This window comes from Panthera uncia, chromosome C2 (genome assembly GCF_023721935.1).
Source record: "Panthera uncia isolate 11264 chromosome C2, Puncia_PCG_1.0, whole genome shotgun sequence".
Lineage (NCBI taxonomy): Eukaryota > Metazoa > Chordata > Mammalia > Carnivora > Felidae > Panthera > Panthera uncia.
Window position 1 is genome coordinate 155,203,311 of NC_064810.1, and position 16,769 is coordinate 155,220,079.

At 40.5% G+C, this 16,769-nt stretch overlaps 1 protein-coding gene across 4 annotated transcripts in view; it reads left to right on the top strand.

Moving 5' to 3' along the window:
• TCAIM (T cell activation inhibitor, mitochondrial) overlaps positions 1–16,769 on the top strand; it is a 73,778-nt gene that overhangs the window by 32,393 nt on the left and 24,616 nt on the right. For all 4 annotated transcript variants that reach the window (XM_049629114.1, XM_049629117.1, XM_049629115.1 and 1 more), the window contains 2 exons: positions 7,080–7,233; positions 12,907–13,159. In XM_049629114.1, the coding sequence (XP_049485071.1) occupies positions 7,080–7,233; positions 12,907–13,159 (407 nt within the window). The remainder of the gene's footprint in view (positions 1–7,079; positions 7,234–12,906; positions 13,160–16,769) is intronic.

Consider the following 16,769-nt stretch of genomic DNA (forward strand, 5'->3'; position numbering starts at 1 on the left):
AAAAACCACCCATTTGGTGACCAGAAGTATCAGAAGTGAAGTGTTTTGTGTGAATAATAAAGGAGGCACACAGGAGACAGACTGAGTTTTTCCTTTATATGAAAGCTGTCATTTTTAATGAAGTCTATAAAGCTATCATGGAAACTCCTTACAGTATTAGTAATCATGTTTTCTGATCAGTTTTCAGAGTAAAATTGAGAGTTAGAAAGAAAATTTCAGGCTTCTATGACCATGGTCCATCCTATTGTTAAGGATGCTTACAAGGGGGGCGCCTGGGTGGCTCAGTTGAGCATCCAGCTCTTGATTTTGGCTCAGGTCATGATCCCAGGGTCGTGGGATGGAGCCCTGCATCGGGCTCTGTGCTGAGCATGGAGTCTGCTAAAGATTCTTTCTCTCCCTCTGCCCCTCTGCCTACTCACACTCTCTCTCTCAAATAAATGTAAGAAAAAAATTTTTTAATAAAAACTAAAATGTAAAGTAAAAAAAGGATGGTTACAGGAAGGTTTTTTAGTCCCCTAAATGGTTTTCCCTTCTGTTGCATGCCACTGATTAATTCCCTACAGCCTCAGTTATTGTATGTTGAAGGAATGCAAACTGAGATGAAAAGGAACTTACAATAAACTTAGTGCGAGGGTCAATATTGTTTGACATTAGATAGAAATTATTTCATTGGTTCTGTTTATCTTCCTTAACATTAATACCTGGTTTAACATGATAAGGAATTTAAAACTCTTGAAAATTTAGAACATTATTATATAATTTTTTTCTACTTGTGGAAAAAATTAATTTTGCTTCTTTGCTCTAGGAAAATATTCTGATTGTGATATTTGATACATATGTTGGCTACTCAAGTTCAGATCCTTTCTAAGTGATTGGTAAAATGAATCAACAGAAAAATAGCCATTACCTCGGGGTTGCTAATTACCTAGTTTTTAAACCAGCACGTATGGAAAAATTAAGCCTAGTAGTAGGTGAATGTTTTCCTTCCTCCACTGTAGCAGGATTCTCGCACAGAGAGTCATGATACCAGGCTTTGCCTTCCAGGAAGCAACTTTATTCCTGGGGCACTGCTTAGTTGGGTTCTTACCAGAAGAACTGAGGCCCTAGTGCCACATGGCACAGTTTTTAATGTATTTTTTACTTCTTTGTCTCCCATATATGGTAACACACAAACATGCAGTCTGATTAAGTGGTCTCATGTTACAAGGTCCTGAGGGATGTTGTCATAAGCATATAGTCAGATTGCCTTGAGGGTTTTTTTTCTTTCCTTAGGGAGGGGACCCTACCATATTCCCCCCTTTCATGCTCAGACCCCTCTGTTTTGGGTCAAAGAGCATCATCTTGGTTTAGAGGTTTATATTTTTATAACACCATTACATGAGTGCTGTCTTTTTTTTTTTTTTTTTTTGTAATCATGGCCTCAGTGAGACTGGAGGCAGACTGGGGAGCTAAGGAAGGTAGGATTAAGCACCCTCCCAGAATTAAGAGGATAATTTTTATGAGAGTTTTGAATCCCCTGACAGTTGAAAATCCTCCAAATAATTCCCTGGGGTTTTAACCATTCCAGGCCTGGTCGGGGACATGAGCAGTCCTTTTCATTTGTTCTGTGATCTCTTCTATGACTTTTTCTCATTATCTGTAGGCAGCAGTTGCTTAAGTTAAACTTTTTACAAACTCCTCCCTCAGAAGCAAGCAGATAATTTAAGTCCAAGCGATTTTGATAGATAACATTGCCCATTTGGTTTGTTGCTTGGCTAGTAAGTTAAGAGCCCTGGCAGTTTCATTGGTTATAATTTCTACAACTGCTTGCACTCTAATCATATGGTTTAGCATGTAAATGGGAGTGTGGTAGCCCCGGGACCATCCGCTGCCCAGGTGGCAGGGCCATAATTTTCGATTATACACTCAGGAAGCCATTTATTATCTTTTTAACTGCCAATTTGTAAGGCACACTGCTTCCTTTGAGTCTCCCTGTCCCCATACACTTGGACTCCCAAATGTTTCCCTCTAGCAAGTGAGAGCAGGAAGAAAGATGGATGAATAGTTTTCAGTACATATGACCCTGACCAGACGGAGGGAAGTACTATATAGGCTGTCCTTCCACATAATCTAGTATAGTCCACATGGGCCTGCCATTTGATGGCTGCATCGACATTGTCCCAGGCCTCTCAGAGATGAGAGAAGTTAGACAAGGAATGGGGATCTGGCTCAAGGTGATCTGGGGTCCCCCTCCATTGGATTTTCTGGGCAGTCAGTTATAAAATCTTTGGCCTAGGTATGCTAAGTTTTTAACAGAGACGATGATGAACTTTTTTACCACCAAGCAAAACTTTTTTTCCCAATAATTGAGCTTTTGAGGAGCCAGACCCCGGTAGTAGGACTGGGATATTTTGTTTCACTATAAGGTTTGTGGGAATCTAATTTTCTAGTCTCTTATGGCCATTGTTTCCCCATGTTGGTACCAATGAAGTATCCTATCCTCAAGAGGAAGGTGAGTGCTAATAGAAACCTCTCCCCACATTTCTGGGTCAGCCTCGGCCAATCCTATGGCAAAGAGTAGAGCAACAATCACAATAACGGTGAGAAACAAGGCGTGACAGTGCGTCACAGTAAGGAAGCATAGAAAATAAGGACAGTCTTCTGTTTCACCAGACCGTCCATTCCTCAAGCTTCTGCCGTGCCTAGATCAGTCAGCTTCCGGAGTGACTGAAGCAGGGCTGCGGTCTCCCAGAGCCTCTGGAGTTGCAGATTGCTTCTCCCGTATGGTCAGCTTGCAAGGCGTTGATGGATCAGGAAGGCAGTCCCAGTTTCAAGATGCGGGCTTCACTCCGCTGTGATGAATCCAGGGACCTACCTCGGCCACCTTTACTGCAGTAGGGGTGGACAAAATGACAGTGAAGGGGCCCCTCCAGAGGGGTGTTAGGGGTTGGACATTTTACTCCTTTATCCATATCGCATCTCCTGGTTTAAAGGGGTGAGCGTCTGCGGTCAGACTCACAGGTAATCGCTCCCAGACCCAGTGGTGTAAGATGGTTAGGGTAGAACCAAGGGCCTGCATCTGTTATCTTAGGGTTAGACTGTCTGTCTCATTTACATTCCCCACCTTGTACCCTTGATAATGGAAGGAGGGCACCCAAAAAGCATTTTATAAGGGGAAAATCGCATCTGCTTCTTCAGCCTCCCACCTTGCAGATTGCAGGGTCTCCCACCTCCCAGCTGCAATCTGCCTCCCTGAAGGTCCCTTATCTCTCCCTGCCTCATGTTATCTCTTTTCCTATTCATTCCTCCCCCTGGAACAGGGCCCCTAACTGCCATTAGGGAACAGGGATGATGACCGTTCTGGTTTCTTCAAGCTGATAAGGGATGGTGTAGGGGTACAGCAGTTATAGTCTACTCAAGGATTGTTCGAGTGGCCCACAGTATGGTTTTACAGGAAGGCTGGCAGGCATGAGGTGGCATAAACATTAGCAGACACAAAGAGAAAAACTCAAAGTAAAGATTATACTGACCAACAAGATGGCATCTTAAGGTAATGTCTACAGTTTCCAAACATGTGAAACAGTCTAGGAGAGACCCTGACTATGTAAACAATATATGTTGGGGAGTCTCTCATAACCCAAGTGATGGAGAAGCAGGAGAGCAGTGGTGGCTCTATTTCCAAGAGTTTGGCCCTAATTTAATTTAAAAAAATTTAAAGCATCTAATGCTTGTGAGGTATTATTTAGAGTTTTGCTGAGTATAAGCAGACAGCCTGTTTTATTTTGAGGTGTAAAACTTTTTTAACAGCCAGGAGTTCTATTAGAGAAAGAGTCAAAGCAGCCATTTACCATTATTAATTTGCACAATTTTAGGGAAACCAAACCTGGGTATTATTTTATAAAGCAAAACTTTTATTACTTGTTGTGCCTTTTTTGTGTTGCAGGAGAAGGCCTTTATTCAGTTAGTGAAAGTATCAATCCATACCAACAGGTGTTGGAATTCCTTTGACCTTGGCATATGAGGGAAACCTAATTGTTAGTCTTGCCTGGATAGCCTCCGGTTCCTTGATTGCCTGAGCGAACAAGTTTGTGGTTGAAAGTATTGTTTCTAAGACACACTTCACAGGCTGACACTACTTGCAGAACTGTCCTTGACAAATTTTTTTTTAGTAAACATCCTTTGGGCCATTTGATAAGGTTTGTCCCCCCCTCAAGAAAGGCCTGGTGCTGTGTTTTAATGATGTTTAGCTCTGTGAGCTTGGTAATAGTAATTGCCCTGCTGTGTTTGTAACCATTCCAAGGGCTAGAAACAGTGTCTAGGAGTCAGACCCCAGTTTGTTTATTTATTTATCTTTTTGGAGAGTAGGTGGGATTGAGTCTCCTTTAATAATTGATATAGCAGGCAAACTATTTTCCTGAACCCTGATATGCACAGCCTACAATGTCTAGTAATCTCCAAAAACTCACATAACTGTTTATCTGTCCTGGAGTTGGTAGCACCATAGTCTCTAATTCAGTTGTAATGTCCCTTTCTAGCAAGGGAGTAAGGCTCTCTGGCATTATCAGGAAAGAACGAGAAAAAATTAGGTTTCCCCATATACATCCCAGGGGCTGAGAGAAAAATTTAGTTAGACATTTTCCAGAGATGCCTCTAATTATCATGCTGCATTTGGATAGTTGGCCTGGAGTGGAAAGGAGGACAGAAAAAGTAGCTCTGGTGTTAAGAAGGAAATCAACCAGTTTTTCTTCTATATCTAGAGTCACCCGAGGCTCTGGGTTTCTGATAGACAGTTGGTTTAGGGGAGTCACCGTGAAGAGCCCCAGACATTGGTTATCTGAGCCCTCATAGATAGAGGTCCCCAATGCATTCAGATTACCAGTGATTGTCTCCACATCAGGGGCATGGCTTATGGGGTTTTCATTTTGGTTGTCCCCTCTGAAGATGGTCTCATTTTAGTGCTCTGAATGGCCACATAAATGGCACATTTGAAAATCTGTATATAACATTTGACTCCCCCAAATTTAACTACTAGTAGCCTACTGTTGACCAGATGTCTTACCAATAATATAAATAATCAACACATATTTTACATGTTATGTGTAATATATACTAAAGTCTTAAAATAAGCTAAGAAAAGATGATGTTATTAAGAAATCATGAGGAAGAGGGGTGTCTGGGTGGTTCAGTCAGTTACACTGAGAGTGCAGAGCCACTTCAGGTCCTCTGTCTCCCCTTCTCTCTGTCCCTCCCCTGCTCCTGCCCTCTATCAAAAATATGTATTTAAAAAGGAAATTATAAGGAAGAGAAAATACACTTACTGTGTATTTATCCAAAAAGAGTCTGCAGATAAGTGAGTCTGTGCAGTTCAAATCTGTGTTGTTCAAGAGTCAGCTGTATTTCCATTTACTCTCTCACTGTGTTTGCATGCCTCCTCTGTACCAAGCCGTGGGTCCAGGGTTTCTACTGGGACTTGGTCACATAGGTGTGGTGTGTCCTTTCCTTTCTTGTTTAAGTATCTCCTTTTCATGAGGCTCTCCCAGACTGCGCCATTTGAGACTGCCTGCCACCCCACCTTGCTTCCCAGCACTCTGTCCCCCATGCCCTGCCATAGTGTTTCTGCTGCTGTGTGTGTCCCCTTCCCTCACATGTCAAAAACTGGCACCAAGAGGCCAGCTCTGAGCAGGCAGTTCACCCTTCTTGGCACCACATGTTCAGTCCGGTCTTCTCTTCACTTGTGCAGGACACCCCCATCCCTCTTCTAGGGAAGCAGACTTAAAGTGCCATCTAGTCAGCATCAGGCCAGGGTCTCAAAGTGAAACACAGTTATCGCTGTTTTATTATTGTTTCTTCATTTTAACTCCATTGTAAAATACACAAAGCATTTCCAAGTTTCAAAAATCAAAACTAAATGCAAAGCTTACTCAGAAGTCTCACTCCTGTCCCTGTTTCCTTTACCCCATTCCTGTGAACTTCCTGTAGGCAACCATTTTTATTAGGTTCTTTCTTGGTTGTTCTGCCTATTTCTTTCTGGCAAAAGTAGAAACTTGTAGCAAAACATAATAAGATTTAGTCTTAGCAGGAAATGTACCTTAGCCCACTGGATCACAGCTAAGAACAGCATATTATAATCAAATTAAACAGACAAACAGGGGCGCCTGGGTGACTCAGTCGGGTAGGTGTCTGACTCTTGATTTCAGCTCAGGTCATGATCTCACGATTCATGAGTTTGAGCCCCCCATCGGGCTCTGTGCTGACAGCATGGAACCTACTTGGGATTCTTTCTCCCCTCCCCTCCCTCTGCCCCTCCCCTGCTCACAAGCTCTCTCTGTCTCTCTCTCAAAAAATAAAAATAAAAATAAAAAGTGTTCCTAATTTCAGATCACACAATGTGTCTGAGAAGAAATCTACAGTGATAAGAAGCATGGTTACTATTTATGCCGTTCTGTAGAGCTGTTCCTTCACTAAAGGATGTTACTTTTTTCACTTAAAACCTTGGAAATAATTCCATGTCAATTCCTAGACTTCTACACCACATTTTCTCTCCCTTCTTTTTTGGTTGTATAGTACTCCATTGAATGAATGTACTGTAATTCAACCAATCTCCTCTGGGTGGTCATTTTAAGAGCCATTTATAGAGACAAATAACTTGAAAATATTTTCTCTCAGTAGCTTATCTGTATGTAAACAGCTGTGTGTGTGTGTGTGTGTGTGTGTGTGATTTTTTGTGTGATTTTTTTTGTTTTTAAATTTTTTATGTAATTGGATTTATCAATCCTGTATCAGTTTGAGATTGAGTCATAGTTAGGCTTTTTCCACACCAAGGTTATAAAGGAATTCAACCATGTTTTCTTCCACTACTTAGGCAGTTACTTTTTTTCACATCTTAGTCATAAGGAGTTCATTCTGTTACATGTTATAAGACGTGGGTCCAGTTTTATTCTTCACCAGAGAGCTATGAAATCCCAACATTTTTAACACTAAATTATTTAACACTGATAGTAATTATTTAATACCCTCAATAATGTGTTTAAAGGTCAGGGTATAATTGTTTCCTTGTTCTATTTTGCATGTAAATGCCCCTTACTGTTTTTTTTCCCCAGGAAGTCAATGAAAATTCTCTTAAGAGATTAAGTGTCTACTTAGAAAACCTCCAGAAACCAGGCTCCAAGTCTTTGAAACCAACTCAGCTTACATTTTATGTAAGAGAAACAGAGCAGAATTCTTCTGAAGGCCAGGAACCCTTTAGCACATCCGGTATGTGTTCTCATTTCTAGCGTTTCCCTTATAAGCTCTGTGATAAATCTGTTCATTAAGTGTGTTGTTGCCAGAATACCTTTGGATTGAAGACTTGGTCTTAAAAAAAAAAAAAAAAAAAAGTAGTAATAATATCATTTAATTGTTTTCCTAGAATTAGATTCTATTTCTGGCTACCTGTGTTTGAACAAGCCATTTTTTGTGTTTAAACTTTTTTGTCTGTAAAACTAAAATGTTCCTATTTGTCCACTTTTTAAAAACATTTTTTTTAATGTTTATTTTTTTTGAGAGAGAGAGAACACAAGTCGGGGAGGGACAGAGAGAGAGGGAGACAAAGAATCTCAAGCAGGCTCCAGGCTGTCAGCACAGAGCCCAGTGTGGAGCTTGAACCCCTGAACCATGAGATCATGACCTGAGCCGAAGTCAGATACTCATGAGCCAGGTGCCCCCTTTAAAATTGTTTTTTAATCTATTTGTCCACTTCCTATTTCAGTGTTGTGTTAAGTGTTAAACGTGTTTATAACAATTTACATTTTGTAAAGTACAGCCTATAATCCCTTATTTTGTCCTCAAAGTACTCTGAAGTAGGTAGTGTTTGCCCAAATAAATTGGTAATGTGCGGGGATTTTGCCAGGACTGTGGAGATGGAATATGGGTCTTGAACTTAGACCTTTCAACTCCAGCTTTAGGCTCTTTTATTTATTTTTTTTAAGTGGTATTTATTTATTTTGAAAGAGAGAGAGAGCAAGATGGGGAGGGGCAGAAAGAGAGAGAGAGAGAGAGAGAGAGAGAGAGAATCCCAAGCAAGCTTCACACCGTCACCACAGAGCCTTACACAGGGCTCAATCTTCAGAGCCAAGAGATCGTGATCTGAGCTGAAATCGACAGACTAAGCCATGCAGGTGCCTTTTGGCTCTTTTTAATCAGTCTTAATATACAGTCTTCTTTTTATTATTATTTTTTTTTAGTATTTATTTTTGACAGAGAGATACAGAGTGTGAGTGGGCGAGGGGCAGAGAGGGAGACACAGAATCTGAAGCAGGCTCCAGGCTCTGAGCTGTCAGCATAGAGCCTCACGCGGGGCTCAAACTCACGAACCATGAGATCATGACCTGAGCGGAGGTCATTTGCTTTAACCAACTGAGCCACCCAGGCACCCCAATATACAGCCTTCTTTTTGATCCTTTGTTACTACTTTAATCCAGATCCAGAAATACTTAAAATTAAGGGCAAATAAGGGTCTATATTTTCTCAAATATATACTCTTTTGGTGATCCTTGAGGAAATAACTTTATTTTTGGAGTGAACCTTAAAATAATTTAAAGGTTTACCAGGAGCTTTCTGTGAGTTAAGGTCAAAACAATTAGAAAATGCACTATAATGTTTTTTCTTGAAACAAACTATTAGAAAACTCAAAATGTGATTGTTTTGGGGACCTAGAGTCTATTTCTTGCTCTGCCAGTGACTAGCTATGTGACCTTAATTTCTGGTTCTTCATTATTAAAATGAAAGAGGTGAAGTACTGTGTGTCAGTACTGAAGCATTCAGTGAAGACCCTACCTTATACCCGGGGCTCATAAGGCTCTCAGGAGCTCGCATGGAGTGAGGAGAGCTTGGGCTAAAAAGGGCTAAAGCAGGATCTTTATGTTGAAAAACACTTCCCACCCAATCTCTCCAGGAATGAACATTTGATCATGTATCTTCTCTTTGTTTTCTTACCCTCTCATGTTTGAATGTGGGAGATCAGAAATCAGAAATTCCTTGTCTGTTTCTCCATCTACCTCTGATTTGGGAGTTTTATTTAAAGAAAGACACTATTCTTCATTATCCAGAGACAAAAAGTCAACTCAGAGTCCTGTTGTGAAAGCACAGCCCTACTGAAGAATGCTGTTAATGATAATAGTAGTCGTAACAAGTAATTATGTTTATCACTCTAAATGACACAATTCTATTTGAAATTGTAAGTAATTATAAATGTGCTCTTCTTAAGCAGCTGAGATACATTCTTTAGTAGTATAAGACCAAATATTCATAAATACTCTTCAAATAGATACACGGTCAAGATTAGGCTAGGAATTGAAAAACCTCATACTTATGCATAGTTGTCTACTTAGAGTTAATGATTTCTCCTTGACAGATAGAATTTGTAAAGGTAGGTTAAGTCCTTTACAGTTTTTAAAACAATATTATCACCGTTCAGTTTTTATTTGTCTGGGTTTTGGAGAGTCAGGCTCATTTCTAGTCATTGCCACTTTCACTACTGCCATTAACTGGATTTGTCTTGGATGTTCACCTCACATGGAGTTAAAGAATGAACCAGGTCTATAGGGTGCCTGGGTGGCTCAGTTGGTTGAGTGCCAACTTCGGCTCAGGTCATGATCTCATGGTTCGTGAGTTCGAGCCTCACGTCAGGCTCTGTGCTGATAGCTCAGAGCCTGGAGCCTGCTTTGGATCCTATGTCTCCCCCTCTCTCTGCCCCTCCCTCTGTCTCTTTCTCTCTCTCTCTCTCTCTCTCTCTCAAAAATAAAATTTTAAAAATTAAAAAAAAAGAAGAATGAACCAGGTTTATTTGTTAGGGAAGGAGCAAACAGAGGGAAACTCAAACTTAGAAAGTTTCACACAGCAAATTAGGGACAGAGCTGTTACTAGACCTAACATCTCCTCATTCATAGTCTAATGTTGTGATTTGTATCTTACATTATCTATTGCTCTTCAAAAATTTTGTTAGTAATCATTTTTGCCTCTGCCGTTATGACAGAGTCTGGAAATCTGACAAGTATTTAAAAGATTTTTATGTTTTTAACCTTTTTATCTGATTGTAAAATTAAGATCACTGATAATTAAGATGGTAACAAGGTAAAATGTTTACTACTGATTTTCAGTCCTGAAAGGCCTTAATCGTTTCTTTAGCTCTACATTTTTTGGTGGCCTGTGAGGAAATATACTCCATTAAAACAAGTGGAAGAGTCACCAGGAGCCTTCTGTGAGTTAATGTTAAAACAAGTAGGGGGCGCCTGAGTGGCTCAGTTGGTTAAGTGTCCAACTCTAGATTTTGGCTCAGGTCATGATTGCAAGGTTGGTGAGATCAAGTCCTGCATTGGCGTCGGGCTCTGTGCTGACAGCACTGATCCTGCTTAGGATTCTTTCTCACTCTTTCCCCTCCCCCTTCTCTCTCCCCTCCCCCCAAATAAATAAATAAACTTTTATAAAAATGCTAAAACAAGTAGTTGTAGTCAGCGGTGACTGAGTAGAAATAAAAATCCTCTACTTTTTTTCTTAATTGTTTAATGTTTGTTTATTTTTGAGAGACAGACAGACAGAGTGCAAGCAGGGGAGTGCAGAGAGAGAGGGAGACACAGAATCTGAAGAAGGCTCCAGGCTCTGAGCTGTCAGCACAGAGCCCGATGCAGAGCTTGAACTCACAGACCACAAGATCATGACCTGAGCTAAGTCAGATGCTTAACCAACTGAGCCACCCAAGCACCTCTCTATTTTTTTTTTATGTTTATTTGTGAGAGAGAGAGGGAGACAGAGACAGAGAGTGTGAGCAGAAGAGGGGCAGAGAGGGAGATACAGAATCCAAAGCAGGCTCCAGGCTCTGAGCTGTCAGCACAGAGCCCAGCGCGGGGCCTGAACCCACGAACCGTGAGATCATGACCTGAGCTGAAGTCCGATGCTTAACTGACTGAGCCACCCAGGCACCCCAGGAAATAATATATACAAATAGCCAACAACCATTAAAATGTGTAGCTTCTGTAGTCACATTGGTAGAGGTATTCCTCACTATATAGCAGCCCTTACATTGGAATAAATAATTAACAGAATCGATAAGATAGAAACTGAGATTTATTCCTGACAACTCTTCTGGGGATTTGTTCCTTGACTGAGCTCTTCCTTACCTCAAATGCAGGAATTTGGACTTTGCTTTCTTCTTTCACTAACTAGAACAACTCTCCTGCCAGTATTTCTCACTTTACCGTCAAATGATTGAACTAAAAAACTTCTTAGTTTGCATGTTCTGGATTCCTTAAGTCTGTGTGGCAAGGCGTGTGTGTATCTCTCATAATGATTTAAACTCTGGTGTCTGTCATCAGTGGCCAAGATAAGAAAATACATTTAGCCTTATATGAAAAGTGAACAATTAAAAATGTTTGTGTCCATCAGTTTCAGAAGTGTTAAATAAAAATTGCACTGCCTTCAGTATATGGACTGGTATAAATAGCTGCTAAAAAGAATAAGTTGATCTATACATAAAGACAACTGGTTAAGTAATAAAAGCAAGTTCAAAGTAATATACCTAGAATGTTACTATTTCTATATTAAAAAGAAACAATTCAAACTGTAGGGGTGTGTGTAAACAAATATGGGCATATATCACATGTATTATACATGCATAAGCACATAGAAAAGGTCTAGAGCAGTGCTGTCCAAGAGAACTTTCTGTAATGATGTCAGTGTTCTGTATGCGCACTAATATAGCAGGCACTAGCCCCATGTGACTATTGAAATGGGGTTAATGTGACTGGGAACTGAATTTTAATTTTATTTAATTTTGATTAATTTAATTCTAAACTGCCATTAGAGGGCTAGTAGCTACCATATTAGACAGTGCAGGTCGAAAAGCATAGGTTCCTAATTGTTAGTAATGGTTATGTCTAGTAAAGATGTGAGTCTGTATGCCTGTGAACAGACTTTTATTTTTACTATATGTATCTCCAATTTCATAGTGAGGATGTACTTATAAAATAATTGTATAATTTTTGAAACCAACTAAAAATACTTTAAAAAAAAAAAAAAAAGAAGAGAGTCAGTGTTGGGGTGGTATAATGGAGAAAATACTGGGCTTGGGGTCAGCTCAGATTTAAGCCCTTGCTCTGTTTTCCTAACCTCCTTAAGCCAGATTTCTTCACAGTTGAAGAAAGATAATAGTGACACAGTTGGTGAGGATGTTGAGAAGTTGTATAAATTCAGCTGGAACCATGCCTAACCCCCAGTAATGAAGAAAAGAAAAAACAGTGGATTTCCTATTGAGGATGTAACACATTAGATTACTGACCTTACCCCACTGACTACCCAAAATCAAAATCAGATTGTGAAGCATTAACTTTTAACCAGTTAGGGAATTTTACATCACTGCCAAAAATATTGAGTTACTAAGTAGCTGAGTGGACAAATAGGAAGATGGTCTCCTGTAATCACAGAGAAAATTTGAGATGGGTTTCTGTCACCCCTGAGACTAGGCCACTCCCATCTGAACCATTGTTACAGTAAAACCTCCCCATCTCCCATCTCTCCTCCTTTGTCTTAGTGCTAGAAACCATCTTTCATGGATACTTGCTAGTAGGAGAGCTTTTCCATTCTAGACTATAGAGACCATATTTATGGGCAGCATTGAAAATATTGTGAATCCCCTCCTTGGGCTGGAATGGGTTTGGTCTCTAGTGCCAGACTAGAAAGAAAAACTGACAGAGGAATTCATGAAGGTAAAGATACTGTGGTAAAGTTTTAGAGAAGATAGTTTTCCATTTACAGATGATTTGCCAATAGGATGGATTTTAAGCAGTAATCAAATGTTTTAAAAGTTTTTGATTTTATTAATGTTGCATGAAAAGTTATATTTAAATAAATGAATAATCATCTGTATTAATTGTTTGGGGGAATTATATTCTCTAGGATTTCGAGCAGTCAAATTTACTTTGCACACCAGAGATCTGCTAAGCACAGTATTATATATTCTCAACTCCTGCAGTTTATCTGTTGAACATATCCAAAGCTTGAATACTAATGTGTGTTCCCAGCCTCTCAAAGAGGCTAAAAGGATGCCTGACAGGCCCATCAAGTGGGACAAGTCTTATTACTACTTTACTGGATTCAAGGACCCTCATGAAGACCTTGAACAAGTCTCGAGAATGGAAACAACCCTCACGTATGTAAAAGTTCCTATTTAATTAAACTTATTTCTAGTTCATGTTTAAAATTAAAGCCTAATTTTTCAGGAAAAATAATTCTATCAATATAGTTAATCCAGTGACCATTATGAAAAAGATAGTTCATGTTTCTTAAAGTGGCCAGAATATTTTCAAATGTATTTAATTTGTGGTCTTTTGATGCCAAACAAATGCAGGAAGTTGTTTTAAATGTTAAAAATTCTACTCTTCAAGTTACCCCTGGTATATGGAAAAAGGATGTATATACCTAAGACTATAAAAAATATGAGGCTTCTTCAGGTAAGCATTTCCAGTTTCTTCAGCTAGTGTAGGAGTAATGTTCTTTAGTGTAACAGTCCATACATAATAAAAATGCATGGAGACAGCGCTTGAAAATATCTCTAGGGGGTTAGAAAGTACAAACTCTCAGCTATAAAATAAACTAGTCCTAGTGATGTAACATACAGCATGGGTACTGTGGTCAATAATACTGTATTATGTATTTGAAAGTTGCTGAGAGAGTAGATGTTCATAAAAAAACAGTTGATAACTACATATGGTGATAGCTGTTAACTAGACTTACTTTAGTAAGTGTAATATACACTAATGTTGAATCATTATGCTATATACATAAAACTAATGTTATATGTCACTTATATCTAATTTTTTTAAATATATCATCTGGAATGTATTGAGAAAGAATAATTTTTAGTTATAGAAGCCATGTATGAAATATTTCCCTATGATTTATCTTGATTGTAAAGTCACCATTAATGTTTTTTAAGTAAGTCCTTTTTGGACTCCATAACGACCAGCCATATTCTGTTCTGTGGTTGTATTTAAAGAGTCCATGGCTTACCAGAGGATTCTCACTTATTACAGCATGGTAGATAATCCTTAATCCTCCGTTGGCAGAACATTTGCTTTGTAGATTACCTGTACTACCTCAGGAATCCCTGCTCCCATTATCTAGTTAGATTCCAAACAAAGATGAAGAGACAAGAAAGTAACAGAGTCTTGTACAGAAAGGGAGACCAGTGTCTGCCTGAAGGCATGTCTGTGGTGAAGGTGTGTCTCTATATGTGTAGCTAATAGGTAAATCACCTCCCTAAATATGTGGATTTTAATTGTTCAAATTTTCTTTGTAAATAAAACCAAGAGGAAAATGTGGCTATGGGAATGATAATTTATTTTTTCTTTTTTTTTAATATATGAAATTTATTCTCAAATTGGTTTCCATACAACACCCAGTACTCATCCCAAAAGATGCCCTCTTCAATACCCATCACCCACCCACCCCTCCCTCCCACCCCCCATCAACCCTCAGTTTGTTCTGTTTTTAAGAGTCACTTATGCTATGGCTCACTGGGAATGATAATTTAATGATAGGCCAGCAGTAATGAAGATAGCATGAAGAAGTAGGGATAAGAAAAACAAAGAGCAGTCATGGTAGGATAGAAAGTGATGATTTAGAAAAAAAGTTTAGAAAAATAAAAGATGATTGAAGGTGAATTACGTGCAGAGGCTACATTGGAAGTCAAGTGGGTTGCTATGCCCTTGGGCCGCTTCAAGCCCCTTTGAGCCCCTTCAAACCAGTCTTGACCTGCTCCCAAACACAGATAATTGCCCACTTTGAAGGCATTCTCTGAGGGCTTCTTCAACAGTTTGTTTTATGTTAGTTTTCCCAGTAAGGATTCCAGGGGATTTTATCATGAAAGCCAGAACGTTATCTATCAATTCTTGCTTCAATTATTAGTGTTTTTAAATTAGTAATTATTGAGAATCCTGGGAAGATGGCAGCAGAGGAGGACGCTGGACTCACCGCGCGTCCTGCTGATCACTTAGATTCCACCTACACCTGCCTAAATAACCCAGAAAACCGCCAGAAGACTAGGAGAACGGAGTCTCCGGAGCTAAGTGTAGACAAGAGGCCCACGGAAGAGGGTAGGAAGGCCAGAGAGGCAGTTGCGCGCTACCCGGACTGGCGGGAGGGAGCTGGGGTGGAGGGGCGGCCCGCCGGCCAAGCAGAGCCCCTGAGTCTGGCTTGCAAAAGTGGAGGTGCCGGACGGAGTGTGTTCCGACAGCAAGCAGGACTTGACATCTGGAAGGTTATAAGCTAACAGCTCTGCTTGGAGAGCGGGAGGGCTGGAGGACAACGGGAGGGAGAGTTGTTGAGCCTGGACGACAGAGCTCAGCTTGGCAGGGAACAAAGGCGCTCGCCAGCGCCATCTCCCTTGCCCATCCCCCAGCCAAAATCCCAAAGGGAACCGGTTCCTGCCAGGGAACTTGCTTGCACCGCACAAACACCCAATGCTGTGCTTCTGCAGATCCATCCGTCCAGCGGGTCTGACTCCCGCCCGGTGCTGCAGGGCCCCTCCAGAAGCGGGTCTCCGAAGGGTAAGCGAGCTGAGCCTGTCCCTCCTGCTCCTGTACACCTTGCCGATCCGCCCCAGCTAATATGCCAGATCCCCAGCACCACAAGCCTGGCAGTGTGCAAGTAGCCCAGATGGGCCACGCCACCCCACAGTGAATCCCGCCCCTAGGAGAGGGGAAGAGAAGGCACACACCAGTCTGACTATGGCCCCAGTGGTGGGCTGGGGGCAGACATCAGGTCTGCGGCCCCGCCCACCAACGCAAGTTATTCAAGACAGCACAGGGGAAGTGCCCTGCAGTCCCGCCCCACTCCAGGGACTATCCAAAATGAGGAAATGGAAGAATTCCCATCAGAAAAACGTCCAGGAAATAACAACAGCTAACGAACTGATCAAAAATGATTTAAACAATATAACAGAAAGTGAATTTAGAATAATAGTCATAAAATTAATTGCTGGGCTTGAAAACAGTATAAAGGACAGCAGAGAATCTCTTGCTACAGAGATCAAGGGACTAAGGAACAGCCAGGAGGAGCTAAAAAATGTGATCAATGAACTGCAAAATAAAATGGATACAACTACGGCTCAGATTGAAGAGGCAGAGGAGAGAATAGGTGAAATAGAAGATAAAATTATGGAAAAAGAAGAAGCTGAGAAAAAGAGATAAAAAGATCCAGGAGTATGAGGGGAAAATTAGAGAACTAAGTGATGCACTAAAGAGAAATAATATACACATAATTGGTATTCCAGAGGAGGAAGAGAGAGGGAAAGGTGCTGAAAGTGTACTTGAAGAAATAATAGCTGAGAACCTCCCGGATCTGGGGAAGGAAAAAGGCATTGAAATCCAAGAGGCACAGAGAACTCCCTTCAGACGTAACTTGAATCGATCTTCTGCACGACATATCATAGTGAAACTGGCAAAATACAAGGATAAAGAGAAAATTCTGAAAGCAGCTAGAGATAAACAGGCTCTAACTTATAAAGGGAGACCTATAAGACTCATGACTGATCTCTCTACTGAAACTTGGCAGGCCAGGAAGGAATGGCAGGAAATCTTCAATGTGATGAACAGAAAAAAATATGCAGCCAAGAATCCTTTATCCAGCAAGTCTGTCATTTAGAATAGAAGAAGAGATAAAGGTCTTCCCAAACAAACAAAAACTGAAGGAATTTATCACCACTAAACCAGCCCTACAAGAGATCCTAAGGGGGATCCTGTGAGACAAAGTACCAGAGA